Source organism: Toxorhynchites rutilus, chromosome 3 (assembly GCF_029784135.1).
Source record: "Toxorhynchites rutilus septentrionalis strain SRP chromosome 3, ASM2978413v1, whole genome shotgun sequence".
Taxonomy (NCBI): Eukaryota; Metazoa; Arthropoda; class Insecta; order Diptera; family Culicidae; genus Toxorhynchites; species Toxorhynchites rutilus.
This window is the reverse complement of record NC_073746.1, coordinates 103,781,886-103,802,400: the sequence shown is the minus strand read 5'-3', so window position 1 is coordinate 103,802,400 and position 20,515 is coordinate 103,781,886. Positions and strand designations below refer to the sequence as shown.

The following is a 20,515-nucleotide window of genomic DNA, read 5'->3' as shown; positions in this document are numbered from 1 at the left end:
TTATAAACCATAGTTTGGGAACTTTAGAGAAACAGGAAAATTTACTATCGAAATCTATATCAAGACAAATAATCATTAACGAAAAAATACAAAACAAAATTAATAACATAACAGACGTACTCAAAAAGATCAATAAACAGATTGTGGAACAGAGGAACAATTCTTTGGTAACCAGAGCAGATTTGGAATATATCAACATGATTGTAAACCTTGACTCTATAATTCAGATTCTCGGAAATATTGAAGAACAAATCGAGTTTGCTAAACTCAACATTTTAAACAGAAATTTATTTTCATTTGAAGAGAAGAAGTACATTTTCAACAGACTCAATGCTCAAAAGCTAAAGCTAGACTATTTAGATCAAATATTCCAGTACAGCTCAGGAAGCGTTATTGTAAGCCAAGGTGAAATTATAATACTGGTGAAAATACCCATCCTCGGGGACAACGAGTTCGACCTGATCAACATTCAGACGCTCAACATAAACAGTACACGAATCAGCACAGACGTAAAACTGGTGGCAAAGCATGGAGACATCATTTACAGACAAAGCGAACTTTGCGACATTTGCGAAGCTACAACCCTTCTCGAAGATGATTGCATCTATAACCTTCTGAATCACCAAACACCAAAATGTATCATAAAACCCGTCAGACAACCCATCCGTGTCGAAGAAATTAAGAAAGGAGTCATACTTGTTGACACAAACAAAAATGTATTGATCTCTGATTCATGCAACAATTCCAGACTGATCAACACCCCGACAATCATCGAAACAAACAACTGTACAATCAAAGTGATGAACATCACCTTCAATAACCAAGTAACTTTTGGAAATAGTGAAGAATACCTTCTCCCAATATACGGAAATAAGTTGATACAATTAAACTATACAGAGGGGAATAATGAAATCAACCACCTCAAATTGGAAAACCTTAACAGTCTGCAGGACATAAAGTTAGACCTGCATCGTTCAAAAAGGACAACAACCATCGGAGGAGGAGTCCTCCTCATGCTAATCATTATCTGTTCTTTTACCATTTATATCATCGACAGAAGATTCAAAGCGAAGGAAAGAGCAACTCTGGAAATTCGAAGCCATGTTGGAACCACCACGGAACTTAAACAAACCATTGGAAAAGGAGAATTTGGACCATTACCGAGTCTCGTCCTTTTCGAAAGATCGTCCGAGGACGGACGAGAATCTAAGGGGGGAGGCGTTACACCACAACCGACCGACCAAGGCGTCCCAGAAGTCAAGACGTCAGCAAAAGCCCAGCCGAGACCCATAGCAACAGACAGAGGCGTCAAAGTTACACCGCGCGTGTAAACCAACATTTGCCGACGCCGCGGAAATCAATCGAACGACGCGAACAAAGGTCGATCAGGTTCGAACCACCGACGGAAATAATGAGATCAGCAGATGTAGTCTATTTAAGCCTTGTAATACGATTATAGAATTTAGTCTTGAGCGTAGCCGAGTTGAATACGGGCATAAAGGTTTATGAACCGAATGTAAAGTGTTATAAACGAATAAAAAGGGTAATTAGAAATTAAATAAAAGTTTTTTTTAAACCGCGAGTTAAGTCACGGCATAATTTATATATATTATAGGAGCATCAATATTTCTATAAGAAGTGATATAGAATAAATATTGAACGAAATTTGAAAACATCGTACTATGATAGTAAGGTTTCAGTATTGAGTATTGAGTATCTCTTTCAATAATTATTAAGTAACTAACTGACCCGGCAAACTTCGTCTCACCCAAAATTTATTTTTTGTTATCAAAACCTCCAAACATTCACGTTTTCTTACTTACGATCATGGGTCCGATCGCAGACCTGTTCATTGATTCATCTTCTAACTGACCCTTTACAGTTTACTTTTAATATAAATTTCCTAGGACTTCTGCCAAAACTTATCATTATAATATCAGATTATTTTCAGACACAATTCTCGTTCAAGATTTTTCATTCACTTGAAAATAACATGTTTTTCCGTTACATCGAATAAATGTTTGATACAGAAAATATGATAGAATGAAGATAGTCCTAAATCGGATAATACCTTCTTCGAGTTTTGCTCTTATCAACACATTCGGCGATCCATTTTTATTTATATAGATAGAAGAAGATATTTCTTACATTAAACGAACAAAACCAATTTCGTTGGCGCAAACATCGATTGGACTAACAACGCTTGTCACTATGTAATTATAGAACATATGGGAATTAAATTTTCCGAATTTTCGCATTTCCCTTGAAAGTTTTCCGAAAATGTTCAATTGTCATGTTTGGTTGAAATATGTGTAATATTTTTATGAGACCCCCTCTCCATTCCATAGGAGGGTGGGGTGTCATACCGTCATAGAAACATTTCTCGTACCCAAAAACTCTTACATCTCAAATTTGGTTCCACTTTATTAGCTCTCGAGTTAGGCAGAAGTTTGTGTTTCATTTGTATGGCAGCCCCCTTCCCCTTAGAGAGGAGAGAGGAGTGTCGAACCACCATAGAAACATTTCGTGCCCTCTAAAACATCCACATGCCAAATTTGGTTCCGTTTGCTTGATTGATTCTCGAGTTATGCGAATGTAAAACCACTATAGAAACATTTATTTTCCCATATATTATTATTATTCATTGATTCTCGAGTTCTGCAGGATCCCCGCTAAGAGAGGGGTAGGTGTGTCTATCCAACATAGAAACATCTATTGCACCCTAAAACCTCCAGTATACCAAATTTGGGTTCGTTTGCTTGATTAATCCTCGAGTTATACTAAAATTTGTGTTCCATTTGTATGGCAGTTTTATCCCTTCCACGTTTGCTTGATTAGTTCTCGAGTTCTACTGAAAATTGTGTTTCATTTGTATGGCAACCCCCCTTAAAGAAGGGGAGGTGTGTCTATCCACCATAGGAATATTTATTGCACCCTAAAACGTCCACATGCCGAATTAAGGTTCGTTTGCTTGATTAATTCTCAAGTTATGAAGCAATTTATGTTTCATTTGTATGGCAGCCCCACCTTAAAGAAGGGAGAGGAGTGTCTAGGCCCCCCTAAGAGAGGGGGAGGGGTCTCGAACTATCGTAGAAACCTTCCCCGGCCCCAAAAACCCCTACATACAATTTTTTTATTGAATTATTTTTTTTTGCTTTACAAGCGACTTTCATTTTTGTTTATTTACCCCACTTAGCCCGGGAGTGTCCTTTTTTTCGAAAATATATAAATTACCTTATCAATAAACAAATCGAAATAACCATCGCGATTGTCATAAATGATTGGGATTGTCTGGACACTCACAATCCTACGACCACCATTTACCGCAACCTCCACTCTCGTTATGTAAAGTTGTGAACAGAGCGATCGGCAGTGAGAGGCATTTGGTGAGATTTCAGAAAAAATAAGTGTGTATTACAGCCTAGTATTCGGATCTTATGTGCCGTGAAAGGAATTGAGTGACTATGGTCCGTTTTTTTTGTGACATTGACGGCGATGGATTGCAGTTCTGGAGAAGGGCAGCCTATGTTACCAATGATGAGGTCAAATAGAACAGTCCCTGAAGGTTGCTGCGTCTATCGGCTAGAGTTTCAAGTTTAATGAGTCCACAGAGACTTCGATAGTCCGACAAATTTGTTGGATGCTGAGAATGAATTTTAGTTGAACCCTTTCCATCCGAATACTCTGGACTGCATAATAAGGCAGGGAACAGCATATTCCATGATGCTGCGGACAGTCGAACAGTATAGTGCCTTAAGAACGTATGTACGGTTAATCCTCTTGTATTGCATCGGATAAATCCAAGAGCTGCACAGAGGCTTTTGCGGTTATGACGCTTACATATTCGTTGAACCGGAGTTTGCTATCAATCGTGACCCCTTGTTGGATAGTTGGATAGTTTCTACACGTTCCAAAACCTCTGAATGGTTGGAATATTGAAAATCTGATCAGGATTGAAAAAAAACGTAACGAAACGAAACGAAACGGTGGGAAAACGAAATAATTTTGCACTTTTTGATGTTAAGCTCCATCCCGTTCTCAGTACACCATAGAGATAGCTCGTCCATATCAGCTTGAAGTGCGCAGCAGTCTAGATGAGATGATCACCCTTATTCTTGTTTTCGAACGAATACAAAACGTTCGAAAGTATCCCTCATTCGTATCCTTGGTTTCGTACGAAGCCAATCTATCCATTCGAAAATTTGAACATCGTTCGTTCGAAAGAATAAGCCTATCTTCGTTTTCGTACGAACATGTTTTTTCATCGGTCAGTCAAACGCTACTTTTGAGTAGCGTATCAGATGAAGCGTAGAAGGAAATTCCTTCGGAAGCGGTGGTCTCTCGCAAACAAACTTGTAGTCCTCTCATTGCCTGGTTAGTTTGAAACATACGAGACCATCCTTTAATAAGGTCTGAGCGAGTTGCCATTGACTAGCACACAATGTTCACGAAATAAACGATACCTACGAAATTCAATAGTTAGTGAATTTTTTTATGTTGAACAATTGAATGAGCAAAAGTACAACTTACTGTATCAACCGTCGTAAAGGATCAAACAGATTGAGAAGCTTATCGGCATACACTCGCCTCGCGATAGTAAATAGAATACTTCATACAGCTGCAAATAAGCGAAATAAACTATCTGCTCGTAAACCCAAATAAATTAATGACTTATTATAACTTATTGAATAACTTGATATTCCCCAAATAATTTTTTGCGACACAACCTAAACACCTGCTTCACCATAGCGTCAGTTCAATGCATTGATGCAATGTCAAAGGCACCGACAAAGCCTTTATGATGACAAAAAACAAACAATGTTTTTTTTATCTCATTTATTTATTAATTAGGCTCATTAGCATTTTAGCTGTAACAAAGCCGGGTTTTAATCGTGGACATGTACATATGTTTATGTTTCTATAAATTGTAAATTACACAGTAGTTAGTAGTAGCCATTTAGGCGTTAAGTTTTCTGTTCCATTACATTATGGTAAATTACACAGTAGTAGCCATTTAGGCGTAAGGGTATTCTATCTGTTCTTCCATTGTTCAGCAGACCGGACATCGGAGACAGTTGATATTGATCATTGTTGAGTTATTTATAGAACAGCAGCCCGATGTGTCTTGCAGAGCAGAGCAGTTGTATGGATGAATCGATCTTATTTCGACCGTGGATCGTTCTCCATCGCTGATGATGGTTGCGTGGACGTAGTTATTCTATAAGAACACAAAGATGGTCAATTGAGGGCCCTGAGTTTGAACTCACGATCGATCGCTTGGTAAGCGAACGCGTAACCAAGTGGCTACGAAGACCCCCAACAAACAATGTTAACTGCTGGGAAAAAGACTGAATATTTGCCTCAGCAGTCATCCTTTGTGGAGAGAGTTTTCCTACCGTCATGCGAAACCAAATCACTTACAAAATTCCAGAACATTTATTTTCTTGGATTAGCTGGCGATAGCCTAGCTTAATGATTCCCCACATAATTGTGTAGCTCAAAACATTAATTCAATGGCGTCAGTTTGATGCCAGAGACATCAGCGAGTGAGTAAATTGTATTTAAATCGCCAGAATCGGTTCACGGCAAAAATAGTTATTAACGTTAACTTTATTTCATAAAAACGTGACCTGTTTTCTGATTTGGCACCCTCAATGGCACCCTTTTGGCACTCTTAACGTAGTTATACGTCATAAAAATATTCTTCCAGCTTTTTTCCAGTTTTTTCATAAATTGTTACGGCTTTTCCAGTCTTTTATTTTTAAAATTTTTCCAGCTTTATCAAAAATTTGGTTGACATCTCTGGATCTAGTTTATTCTGAGAAATGATGTCTAACAGGTTGAAAATTAATTTTCTTTACCAGCCCCGAAACCCAACATATACGCTGTGTATACCGGAATGTGAAGTGAAATGAAGAGAGTGTATTCCGTTTATAATTTCTGATCTTCTATCTGATTTCATTCTATTTCTCCTCTTATCCTTCTAGTAGCAGACGATCAGAACTTAATAACTTACTTAATAATCTGTCAGAATCTTTTTACCTCTTATCGTATTTCCAAAAACTGAAAATATGCTTTCACATACAGCAACTATGTTTCCTGTCAGAATGCTACAGACTCTTGTGAGGACTGATTCATTTTACCGTCGAAACTTTTCCTCCCATGCTCTCCTGATCGCACCACAAATCCTTATTTCATCAACCAGCTAGTAGCGTAAAATAGAATAGCCGTGCCAATCCCAATCTACCTCTGCAAATATGCAAACTCACCCTCAAACCGGCTGATGAAATACAGTGTCATCATTCTTCACGTGCTTTTAACCCATATTTCCAAAGAGCATTCTCTAGCAGCTTCGCAATCGATGAGAAATGAGCAGAAGACCGAAAGATATCCCAGGGTTAGGTCAGTTTGTGGCCACAAACTATTCGGTGACGAGGAAAAGGGCGTAACAGTTTTCCATACCAAGCCACGAAAAGCAAATAAATTCCACAAAGTCTGCTCGCAACGTCATACAACTTTTTCACCCAATCACTCGTTTGCGTGGGTGGCGAGTGCTTAGAGTTTGAACTTTTCACAACCAACCGGACGGTGTGAGCGTGTTGGAGTTTATCGCTGAATCGAGTATAATTTAGTTGGGATCAAAAGGTTTGGGAACAAAAATCGATACTTTGACGTTTCGTTCGAAGGTAGCAAAATCTATTGAGGCAGTGCATTCACGCTGAAATAACCTTTGCGTGGGTCGCAAACTAGGTAGAATTTCAGCAAAAGGTAAATGTTTTCGAAATATCATAGCAAAGTTTCTCCTCTTGATGAAAATAACACAACTTTTATCGACATCTCATTAATTAGACATCGGAGAAGATTTCGAAAGTGCAAGCCATATCTAATCGTCTGCAATTCTTTTAAACTTTTCTCCACAGCCTTGACGTTCGAGGGAAGTCTCTTAATGATGCCCAACACTGGTCAGCGCCGCAAGTCTTCGGAACTCGAGCACGTTACGTCATCGAGAGTGATCCAGCATATTTGGAATTGAACGTAAGCTCCCCAAGGCAAATCGGGGCTCGGATACGTTAGAAACGTATTACCCGTGCCGTAATTAGTCTAATTACCAGAAACTCGTCTCATTCTGTTTTTTTTTTCTCTCCTTACTCTGTTTTTCTCCCTTCTCCGATAGGAAATTAAACGCCACGATCAGGGCATTTATCGGTGCCGTGTCGATTTCCAAAACAGCCAAACGCAGAGCTTTCGCTTCAATCTTACCGTCATTAGTGAGTATATTGGATCCGATTTTGGCTTTTATTGCCCTGTCGTGCAGGTAGGAAGCACTCGAACGAAGCAGCAACGCAAAAACAAATCACACACAGCAAAGATTCGTTTCCGTTCTTCGCATTTGATAACAAATAGGATTTTTTGGCAAAACAAATCCCCACAGTCGTTAACTATCGATCTTGTCGTGAGAGCATATTTATCATGGGATATTTGCTATTCCACGAAACGTAGGGAAAGAGTCTCTACTCTTATTTCCTTTATCAGAGTACAGTCGAATGCCGAAAACAAAACCAGAGGAAAATTCTCATATCAATAGGGTTTTGGTTCGTTAGATATTTCGATCAGTCTCTGATAAAAATTATGTTGATGGGAAGATTCTTCTGTCCAAACAGTGCGGAGTAATAATGAAAATAGATTTGACCCATTTTTTGTGACGCCCGACTTAACATGTGAACCATCAAGTAGTAAAAATATTTCGTGTGGACGGAATCACCAATCGTTGAAAAGAACGTGTCATTTAACCAAGCCACATAATTATTTTCCAATTTCGTTTAATCGGCCTTCGAAAGCATCCATAATTAAACCATTTTATATTTTCGCCATTCAATGAAGTGCCAATTTTTTGGTCTTTTTGAAAAAAAAACTCTGTTGATGTTCGTGTTTACGCAAAAGTATGGTTACAATATTTTTTCCTCGTCATTTTAATATTGAATTAAAATTCAGCGAGAGACCGGCGATGTCGAATAATATCAATAATTCTCATATAATCAATATCGTTTTGTCGATATCAGTGACTCAAGAAACACCTTCATTTTCAATTGACGGTCGCATGGAAAGATTTTAAGATAGTTTCCTTATTCCTAGCGAGTTATCACAGAAACGTTCATTTTCGCTTCCCGTTCGTTCTCGTACAAAGGATTCAACATTACTATGTCACTATGAACGAAGGAGAATAACTATGAACAAGCAAACCATTTGTCATGACAATGTCATGCGAAAATGCGAAAACAGAATAGAAACTGATAGAGGTTGGCGTCGACATCCGTATGAGTCATACATACAGTTTCTATTCTGTTTTCGCATTTTCGCATGACATTGTCATGACAAATGGTTTGCTTGACTATGAACGAAGGAGAATAACTATGAACGAAGGAAAAGGAGATTGAACTGAAAACTGAAAAGCATTTCTCGATGAAGATCAAAGTGATCGTACACAAATGGTGTACTTCCACCAAAAATACAAACAGTGGAGCGGTTCGAAACGCGATTCGGAAGTATGGAGAGGAATGCAGCTTCCAGACCAAAAAGAAATCTGAACGTTCAAAAGCCGGAAAGTCACGCGAGCAAGAAGAGTGTCTCAGTTCGGGATGTGACCAAAAGCGTGGGATCGCCGAAACGGAGTTAATACATACCGCATCCGTCGAACCAACAGCTCGCAAATTGATGTGATGGACTGTTTTGTGGAAAATCAATGTGTGTAATAATAAATGAACTAAACGTTTAGTGTTAAAGTATGAACTTTGATCGAAGACGTCAACATACTATCTCCTATAGTTTCGGGAATATATGGCATTTTTGTATGGAGACTCCAGAAAAAATAATGTCGTAAAATTGCTATGTGTAAATCCTCGCGTTTGACATTTTCTTGACGTGTTTCTGAATAAAAAAAAAATGCAGAATATGGTAATCGCAGTAATCTGCACATTAAAATGTAATTTTAATTATCAAAAAAAATTAAAATTACATTTAATTTTAATTACAATAATTTTGTTTTGAATTTTTTATTGCTTTTTTTTATTTTCGATTGAAAACCTCAAAAATTTGCTACATCTAATTCGTTAACCAACATTTTGTAGGGGTAACAGTTCTTGAGCTAAGATTTTTCGAAAAAAAAACTCAAAATTTCCAAAAATACTCATTCAAAAACTTTAGGACCAACAAAATATTGGTTAAGAAATTAAACTAGAGTAAGTTGTAGTTTTTTTTTTCAAAAGAACACATGAAAAATTTGTTTTTGGTAAAACTTTTGCCCTATAAAAATGCTAATAATCTTCCGATGAATCAGTGACTTGTTGGAATTTATAAGGACTGTTCATATTAGTTTTTGGAGAATTAAAAAAAATACGTTTTTGAGAGAAATTAAATTCAACTGCAAATTTCAAATTGCAATAAAAATTCTTTTTTCATTTACCCTGGATCAAATTTCTGCCAGTCGCTTAAGACAGAATGGGCTTTTTTGTGTCAAAAATTTTGATTTAACGAAAAAAAATTGTTTTTGAGATATTCCGTTTCTAAACTATATTTTCAGTTTTTTTTTCGGTAAAAAAAAGTTTTCCCAACTCTACATTTTCCAGAACCGCAAAATTTTACCGTAATTAGCTATCATGCCGGGGGTTCGGGTGCGATTCCCGTTCTGGCCGGGGGATTTCTCGATAGAATTTCACCAACGCAACACGCAAAATGGTACTTTTTCGCGAAATTAATGTGGTTTTCGGATACAATAGAGCCTTTTCTTTCATTTGGCTACCATAACATTAATTTACAAATTCATATTCATGGTGAAAAACTAAAAATATGTTACATTTGTCTCAAATTCCGAACACCCAAAATGCATTATTTTTAATCATAACTTTTGAGCTACCGATCCAGATGATCGATATATCAAATCGAAGCGAATTGGCTATTCTTCTTTGTAAAAGTATAACGCCCCCAAAAATTTGGATATTGTGCTTCGAAACTTGATTCTAATTCCGAATTTGCTAACGCAAACATTTTATCGCTGGTTTTGACAGTCACTTTTTTGCAAATGCTTAGTATTTCAAGCTATATACAGTATCGATACCTGTGAATGATGTTAAAATGAAGCCTACACCTCAAAGAATGTCAGGGTATTTTTTATTCAATTATTGAAAATATTAAAGTTCAGTAAATTTACATTTAAAAATAAAGTGTTCGGAATTTGAGACTGTTCGGAATTTGAGACAAAACGATATGCAATGGTTTTCGGAGCGGAACATCAAGGTCTTGGACTGGACTGGCCAGCACGTTGTCCAGACCTTAATCCAATTGAGAACCTTTGGGGAATTTTTGCACGACGTGTGTAGAGCAGTGTAAGGCAGTACGGAACAGTTCCGGAACTAGAAGTATCCTGGTGGAGGAGGGAAGAGAGAATCCTGGAGGTCCATCGCTGCTGCAACGCTTAAAAATCTCTTTAATTCCATGCCGAACATGACAAAAATTATATTATTTACCAACGTACATCCGTGGTATAAATTCTTGTAGAATAACACAAAACATTTTAATTACAAATTATGGAGTCGCATTATCCATCATGATTACCTATCACTCTATGGAAATGGAGTCACATAGTCCATCATGAATTCTAGAAAATAGTCAAGTACGCAATCCCCTTTTGACATTTCTGTATGATTTCGACGTTTGGCCTATGAATTGTAATGGTAAAACCAACTCTCATTGATAGGATCAGTAATTCTTGAGCAATGGATCGCGACTTCTCATTCCACACACATGAACACCTGTTAACTCGAGATATTCATTGGATCAGTGACAAGGGATGAACTCAGGTCAAACGAAATTAGTGCAGAAAGGCTAAGGAAAAACCACTTCAACCAGCAGGAACTCAGTCCTATTGTTCTGTTGTCAGATCACGTATTTTCACGGCTCACGGCCCGAAAGGAATCATCCAATTCGGGCCGTCTTTATTTTGTTGTATTTATCTTTGCACGTCTCTGCAATGATATGGAGAGAAACATAGATTTTTTTTTCTGAAAACACTGAAGGAAAATGAGAAAATCCGAAAAATTCAAATTCGGTCGAAGGTGGAAATGGATTCTCGAGTGAAATAACGCACTCCTATATCTTCTATCCATACAGCCATTCCATGCCAAACCGATATAGTGGTTCTCAGATCTTCTTCAAAAGCGGTAGTTTTGTTCTTTATCACAAATTATTAGACCCGTATTTGTTTTATTAGGGTGATTATTTCCATTTTAGGGTGGTCCGAAAAATCCATCTTTACGCATTTTTCCAAAAATTACTTTTTTTTCTAAAATTCATAACTTTCGAACCACTGGACCAATTCAGATGTTCGATATATTAAATTAAAGTCAATTATCTGGTCTTTTTTGGAAAAGTTTCTACAAATGCAGAAAATTCAAATCATGTTTTTGTTATTATTGATTTTATTTGTTTGCTATAGTTTTCATGATCTCAGGCGCTATATTTTTTTTTATTTTTTTTTTTTTCTGAAAAGCTGAGGATTTTTTTACATAACATATCTCGAAACCAGGGAGGCGTTTTTTTTTCTTTTTTAAGTTATGATTTTTCAAAGTTACCCGATGGTCCAAAACACCTTTTTCCCCTTTTTTCCCAAAAATGACTTTTTCAAAAATTTATAACTTTTGAACTACTGGACCGATTCAGATGATCGATATATTAAATTGAAGCCTACTGGCTAGCCTTTTTTGAAAAAATAACACAATTGCCAATTAATTGGATTATAGTCACATACATCCAGCATGAACGAAAACTGAGAACATGTTAAATTTGAAAAATCATAACTCAAAAACGAAAAATAACACCTCTGGTATTCGGATTTATTTTGTGAAAAAATCTCAGCTTTCAGGAAAGAATATAAAAAATATGGCGCCCTCGGTCCTGAAACGATGTAAGCTATGAAAAACAAATATAATCAATAATTACGAAAACAAATTAATATTTATTCAGAGTATAATATTTTTTTCAAACAAAAAACTGAAACTGAAAAACTGAATCGGTCCAGTAGATCAAAAGTTATGATTTTTTGTAGTGGAAAAAATGGGAAAAAACTGATTTTTCGGACCACCGGTTAACTTTGAAAAATCATAACTCAAAAACGAAAAAAAAGCTTTCCAGGTTTCCAGATATGTTATGTGAAAAATCCTCAGCTTTCCAGAAAAAAATATAAAAAAATATAATGCCTTTGGTCTCTAGACCATGAAAACTATAAAAAAACAAATACAATCAACAATAACGAAAACATAATTCAAATTTTCTGCAACTGTAGTATTTTTCCAAAACAGACCAGCTAAATGGCTTTCATTTAATATGTAGAACATCTGAATTGGTCCAGTGGTTCAAAAGTTATGAAAGTTAGAAAAAAAAGTCATTTTTGGCAAAAATGCGAAAAAATTGCGATTTTTGGGACTACCCTAAAATGGAAATGGTCACCCTAACAAAAAAATAAAAAGATACGAATCTAATGATTTGCGATAACGAACAAAACTACCACTTTTGACGAAAATCTGAGAACCACTATATCGGTTTGGCATGGAATGGCTGTATATATAACTAAAACTGGATCGTCAAATGTGAAAAAGTGCGAAACCCGAGGAAGGCATCGTCTGATTTGGGCCGTCTTTATTTTGTTGTAATCGTTTCTGTCTGTAGATCAATGTTATGGTGAAAAAAATGGAATTTTTCTGAAACTTTGAGGGACTGTTCGAATAAAATTTATTCCACATGTTCTACAATAATCGTTGTCAGTCCAAATGGATTTCGCGTTTGTGGAATTAAGCTCCGTGTTCCGTTGGAGTGATGCGAAAATGGCAATGGATTCTCAGATGCAAGAACACGCTTTGAAAATTAAATATATATAAGAAAATGTACCTTTCTGTATCAAACATGTATTCCATGTAACGGAAAAACATTTTATTTGTGGGTGAATCAAGAATTTTGAGCAAAAATTGAGTCTGGAAATAAATTTATACTATAATCATGAGATTTTGTAGAAGTACCAGGAAATTTATTGTAAAAGGAAATTGTGAATGGCTAATCAAAAGATCTGCGATTGAACCCACGAACGTTCGCTTAGTGAGAAAATGTGTATGGTCGAGATTTTTGAAATTCATATATTCTAAAAGTAACGAACAACTATCATTTTGCAAAAGAAAAAAATGCAAAATGCAAAACAAAACATTTTCCCATTAAGCCGAAACCATTACAATTTTCGCCCACCCAACATTATCTTGATCAACCAATAATCCGTGCTAATGGCATGGTAATAAAAGTTTGAATAGGTAGCCGATGGCGATGGAATCGTCTTCGCTTCGAACCGCAGCTGCTTCCTACCGATCAACGCCGGTCACCCAGCCCAGTAGCATCTCTGTTTATCACTTTCCACTCAGCAAACACAACCATTAATATTATCTTCTTTCGCCCATCTGCTCCCGATGACACCACGCAAACATCACTCAACGTCATCGATTTTGGCGGCACCTTTGGGCGGGATCAATCGCATCAGTTCCACCCGAACCGCCGGTGGTTCTCGACCGTTGGGGACGTGTCATAAATAGTACAATAATAGGACCAAAGGAAGAAGGAGATGACATACTGCTCACTTGCCGAGTTGTTGGAGGTAATTTATCTAAATTCAAGTTGGTCCTTTTTATCATCGTTCTCCCCACACCCTCCTCAAGTAACTAACAGCAGCAATATCGATTCCGGTCTGCTAGGGAATTTCTATTCGTCCTGGCCAAAGATACACGTAGAACAGAAAAGAGGTTGAAAAACACTTTGCTGGCAATAATCTAGTTGGGGTGCGAAGTCGATTATAAAGCATAAGTGGACTCCCGTATGTGTTCGGAAGATTTACGTCCAATTGTGTTATGCTATCAGTGAGTACCGATAACTTCAACGTTGCATGAACGACAGAGGGATGAAAAGATTGAGCTTCAGTCGGTCCAATGGTGGGATTTATCAGAAAAACCGTAGGGGGATAAAATATGTTCAAACGAGTATTCGATGATACGAGTAGCAGCTAACAATAGAAATTGTGTGTCTCATACAATTGCCGATCAGATATAATCGAACTTAACGAAAAATGCCACATTTTCTACATCATCAACTATGGAAAATACATATTTCCGTTAGATTGTAGACCGTTGTTTGCGTTGACGTTCAACGCCAACGAATCATCCGTACTAACCGTAAAAACTGGTTCTGTGCGACGGGTTTTATTTCGCTGAATAGATTCATTTCCAAGATTCACTTAATCTTTGCAATTTACTTCGAAACTGATCATCAATTTAAAATTGCATAAAATGATCAATAGCCGAAGTACGCAGCGGGTGAATAATATAGCTACCATAAAACTCGTCCCTTTCTTTGCATACAGGATAAATTTCTAGTGCAAACGAACGTCCGCATCCTGCATCACAATCCCACGGACTAAATTCTCCAAAAAAAGCACCGCAAAGGTAGCAGCAGACATTTGTATACTGTGTGTGTGGGAGTTGTTCGAGCCATATGGGAAGCAGATTGAGAAGAAATTTATTATTTATTTTTAATTTTTCAATCGACCAAATTAAACACTCCTTCTTCGAACCAAGCAATGCAAAGTTCATCTCATGGCACGAGAAAAAAAATCTCATATGGAGATATCATGAGCTTCTTCTCCATTGCGCCCGCTGTGCTGAATCTGTTATTCTTTCCCAAGATACATATCAAAACACCGTATCACAGTGCACGACCAGGATGAATCACTGGACTAAATAATACAAGAGAATTCACCCCCGTTCAAAGTATTATCGTTTTTACCCACATCGATACGAGTTCTACGCCCCACGTCTCCGTTACATATATGTCCGTCATAGGGATAAACTGGGGGAAAATGAAGGAGGGATTCTCGATTCTCTGTTGTTGTTTTATCTTCATCCCAACCAACCGTTACTCCATTTTCCGACCCGCTGCTGTTTCGTTGCAGGCAGACCACAGCCCGACGTGCTCTGGTTCATCAACGATAATCTGGTAGATAATCAAATCGAGCAGAACACCGGTAACGTTATCGAGAACCGGCTGCTGTGGACCTCGGTGCAGCGCCATCATCTGCACTCGGTGTTCACCTGCCAGGCGACCAACACCAAGCTGATGCCGCCCCGCTATAGCAAGTTCGTGCTAGACATGTACCGTAAGTAGTGCTGCTAATTTCGTTGTAAGCCTTCGCTATGTTTGCACACTTTTTGTTACTTTCGATTGGTCATGTCCTCTCAATGTGTACCATGTGTAGTTGGTCGAAGTGGATGGCCAAATTCGTATAACTATGATGGAACGTTCTTAATTGTCGTTTGCTTTTGTGATGCAGTCTGTACTCTGTATGTTCCGAATAATTTTATAATTTCTTCATTTTCCTTCTTCGAAAAAACATACATAAACAAACACCGGAATCTTAAACATATTCCAAGCGGAACTTTAAAAACGTTTGAAACCATTACCCTGTACGGAACTCAACCGATTGTTACCGCGATCTTCTCTGCTGTTTTTTTCTCATTCGAATGCGAATGAATATTACGCTAAAATTTATCCATTTATGGCGTTTTACAATTTCTTTTTATTGTGCAGTTTTCCGTTTTTTGAAGATCAATTACACTGATATACATGGCATGATAAAAAAAAATAAAATTCAGTTTGCTTACCAAATTGTAACTATATAACTATATATATATATATATATATATATATATATATATATATATATATATATATATATATATATATATATATATATATATATATATATATATATATATATATATATATATATATATATATATATATATATATATATATATATATATATATATATATATATATATATATATATATATATATATATATATATATATATATAAATATATATATATATATATATATATATATATATATATATATATATATATATATATATATATATATATAAATATATATATATATATATATATATATATATATATATATATATATATATATACATATATATATTACCTTCGAAACGTCGTACAATTAGACAAAAACCTTTTTTAATACAAAATAAGAAATGCGTACTTTTGCCCCATTGTGGGGGCAATGGTGCGCTCTTATTGAATTGGACTTCTGAGGTAACTTGTAACAAAATGCTTTATCATCACCAGCGGGAGACATCTATCGGACAAACTCTTTTCGTGTGACTTTTGAGGGTTCCGCCCTTCCAAATTACGTTGCAATAGGGGCACTTCGTTTACCTGTTCGATTGTTTGTACCCCGGGTAATGAAATGCAACAAATGTATGCAACTCGGTCACACGGCCGCCTATTGTTGCAATAAAAAACGTTGCGCAGATTGTGGAGAGAGCCATGATGAGAATCCTTGCGCGAAAGAGCACAAGTGTCTTCATTGCGGCGGGACTCCTCATGATCTTATTCAATGCCCGGTGTACAAACAACGAGGGGAAAAACTCAAGCGTTCCTTAAAGGAACGTTCCAAGCGGACTTTTGCAGAAATGCTTAAGAGTTCCGTGCCAACGACACAGGACAATCCCTACTCCATTCTGCAGAACGACGAGCCTGTTGCTGACGCTCCCAATGCCGGATGTTCCGGTACATCGCAGGGTGCCATCAGGAAAAGAAAAATTACTTCTTTTCCATCACTCCCCAGAAAGAATACCGAAACTTCCCAAGTTGGAATGAAGCCTCGAACTGAACGTGCTGAGGATAGGCCGAAGCAAGTACCTCCCGGTTTACGTGGTCATGCTACCAACCAGGTAGCACTCAGCACTTCCCGGAACAACAACGAACACGTCTGTTCCATTTTCGCGGTCGAAGCAACAGCCACTACCTGGCCTGCTTGCGCTTTCAGACCTTGTGGATAACATTTTAAATGCTTTAAATATAAATGATCCTCCTAAAAGCATAGTATTATGTTTGCTTCCGGTTGTGAGAACATTTTTGAAAGAAAAATGTGGCTTTTTAGCAGCGTTCATTTCCCTCGATGCCTAATTCAGCGCAAGAGGTCAAGGATTTGACCACTGTCATACAGTGGAATTGCAGAAGCATCATCCCTAAACTAGACCAATTTAAATTTTTAGTTCACAGTTCTAACTGTGATGTATTTTCTCTCTGTGAAACATGGCTTTGTTCAGCCGACGAGCTGAATTTTCCCGATTTCAACATTATTCGCCTAGATCGTAACGACTCGTTTGGTGGCGTACTATTGGGGATCAAAAAACGTCACTCCTTCTATATAGTCACTATCCCATCGATTACAGGCATTGAAGTTGTCGCTTGCTAGATACAAATCAATGGCAAAGAACTCTGCATTGCTTCGATATATATTCCTCCCAGGACTACGGTAGGCCGCCATCAGTTCTTTGATATTATCGAGGCATTGCCGGAGCCGCGGTTAATCTTAGGTGACTTCAACTCCCATGGAACAGCATGGGGGTCTCTCTACGATGACAACCGTGCCACGTTGATTTATGATCTGTACGACAACTTCAACATGACAGTTTTAAATACTGGGGAAGCAACTAGGATAGCCAACCCTCCTGCACGGGCAAGCATGCTAGACATATCTCTCTGCTCTTCTTCATTATCCCTGCATTGCACATGGAAGGTTATCCAAGATCCCCAGGGTAGTGATCACCTACCAATAATTTTATCGATCGCCAATGAATCAAAATCTAGTGAGTCAGTCGATATTGCGTATGACCTCACCAAGAATATTGACTGGAGAAAATTTGCGGAATTAATATCTGAAGCAATCATTTCGATGCATGAACTTCCTCCCCTTGAAGAGTATAACTTTATATCAAGTTTGATTTACGATAGCGCACTTCAAGCTCAAAAGAAACGTGTACCGGCTACCACTTTCCGACGTCGTCCTCCATCACTTTGGTGGGACAGGGAGTGTTCAAAGGTCTACCTTGAAAAATCATCCGCTTTCAAAAAATTCAGGAAAACTGGATTAGTGGAATGGTTTCGAAAGTACCAAGCTCTAGAAGCCAAACTAAAAGGTCTGATTAAAGCAAAAAAGCGTGGATATTGGCGTCAATGGTTTGTCAAGGGAGACAGCTATGAGCACTCTTTGGAATACGGCTAGGAGAATGCGTGGCTGGAACCATACAAACGAAAGTGAGGAATACTCTGACCGTTGGATTTTCAAATTTGCAAGAAAGGTTTGTCCCGATTCCGTTCCTGCACAAAGCGTCGTACGCGACATTCCGCTCCAATGCGACTATGATAATTTTTCGATGGTAGAATTCTCAATTGGCCTCCTCTCATGTAACAATTCAGCTCCTGGGTCGGACAAGATTAAATTCAACTTGTTGAAGAATCTTCCCGACTTGGCGAAACAGCGTTTGCTGAACTTGTTCAACAAGTTTCTGGAGCTGAATATTGTCCCACATGACAGGAGGCAAGTGAGAGTGATAGCCATACGAAAACCCAACAAGCCGGCTTGCGATCACAACTCGTATAGGCCGATTGCAATGTTATCCTGTATTCGTAAATTGTTAGAGAAAATGATTCTACTTCGTTTGGACAAGTGGGTTGAAGCGAACAATTTGCTGTCAAATACGCAGTTTGGCTTCCGCCGAGGTAAAGGGACGAACGATTGTCTCGCGCTGCTATCTTCTGAAATCCAAATCGCATTTGCTCGTAAAGAACAAATGGCTTCCGTTTTTCTCGATATCAAAGGGGCATTTGATTCAGTTTCCATGGAAATTCTCTCAGAGAAACTTCATAATCGTGGACTTTCGCCAATTCTGAATAATTTCCTGTACAATTTACTCTCAGAAAAGCACATGTTTTTCAATCATGGCAGCTTGAAATCTTCTCGATACAGTTTTATGGGCCTACCACAAGGCTCCTGCCTAAGCCCCCTCTTGTACAGTTTTTACGTCAATGATATAGATGATTGTCTAACTAGAGACTGCACGCTGAGACAACTTGCAGACGATGGAGTTATTTCCATCACGGGTACTAATCCCGTCGTTCTGCAAAAGTCGTTGCAAGATACCCTGAACAATCTGTTCACGTGGGCCCTCAAGCTGGGTATCGAATTCTCTACGGAGAAAACTGAAATGGTCGTTTTTTCTAGGAAGCACGAACCCGCCCAATTCCAGCTTCACCTATCCGGCAAAACGATCCAACACTCTATGTTTTTCAAATACCTGGGTGTATATTTTGATTCTAAGTGTACCTGGGGGAGACACATTGCGTATTTGAAACAGAAATGCCAGCAAAGAATCAATTTTCTCCAAACAATTACTGGAACATGGTGGGGTGCCCATCCAGGAGACCTCATTCAGTTGTACAAAACAACGATATTATCAGTGTTAGAATATGGCAGTTTTTGCTTCCGATCAGCTGCCAGGATTCATATTCTCAAGCTGGAGAGAATACAATATCGTTGCTTGCGTATAGCAATGGGGTGTTTGCATTCGACACATACGATGAGTCTCGAAGTTTTGGCAGGAGTACCCCCGCTTACTCTTCGGTTCACAGAATTATCCTACAGATTTCTCATCCGTTGCAAGATCATGAATCCATTGGTGATTGATAACTTCGAAAATCTACTCCAACTGATTCCTCAGTCAAGTTTTATGTCTTTATACCATGAGTACCTTACCCATGAAGTGCACCCTTCACCGGGCATCTCCAACCAAGTTTGCTTCCCATACTTTTGCAATTCTTCTGTCATTTTTGATCTGTCCATGAGACAAAAAATCCATGGAATCCCAGATCACCTACGCTCCGATTCTATTCCGCCGATATTTTCGGCAGAATATGGGAAAGTTAGATCTGATAAAATGTTCTTTACTGACGGTTCATACATAAACGGGTCCACTGGCTTCGGCATCTTCAATGAAAATTCCAGTGCCTCTTTGAAACTCAAAGATCCTTGTTCCGTGTATGTCGCTGAACTGGGTGCGATATACTACGCACTGGGGATCATTGAAACATTGCCCATCGACCACTATTTTATTTTTTCAGACAGTCTCAGCTCAATAGAGGCAATCCGCTCAATGAAGGTTGATAAACGCTCATCTTATTTCTTAACTAGAATAAGACAACTATTGAGTGTTTTGGTCGAAAAATTATTCAAGATTACCTTAGCATGGGTTCCCTCTCATTGTTCGATTCCGGGGAATGAGAAAGCGGACTCGCTAGCTAAGGTGGGCGCTTTAGAAGGCACACTTTTTGAAAGGCAAATTGCTTATAATGAATTTTTCCACATTCCTCGTCAGTATACGCTCGTAAGTTGGCAGCGCATGTGGAGTGAAGATGAGTTCGGTCGTTGGTTACACACGATTATCCCTAAGGTCTCGACGAGTGCATGGTTCAAGGGATTGAATGTAGGTCGTGATTTCATTCGCGTGATATCTCGGCTTATGTTCAATCACTACAACCTAAACGCGCATCTCTATCGCATT

At 38.0% G+C, this 20,515-nt stretch overlaps 1 protein-coding gene across 1 annotated transcript in view; it reads left to right on the top strand.

Annotated features, from left to right (window-relative positions):
• The window catches only part of LOC129773408 (synaptogenesis protein syg-2-like), a 177,709-nt gene that overhangs the window by 108,786 nt on the left and 48,408 nt on the right, over positions 1-20,515 (top strand). The window contains exons 4-7 of the mRNA XM_055777006.1: positions 6,921-7,035; positions 7,175-7,268; positions 13,571-13,684; positions 15,032-15,235. Of these exons, the coding sequence (XP_055632981.1) occupies positions 6,921-7,035; positions 7,175-7,268; positions 13,571-13,684; positions 15,032-15,235 (527 nt within the window). The remainder of the gene's footprint in view (positions 1-6,920; positions 7,036-7,174; positions 7,269-13,570; positions 13,685-15,031; positions 15,236-20,515) is intronic.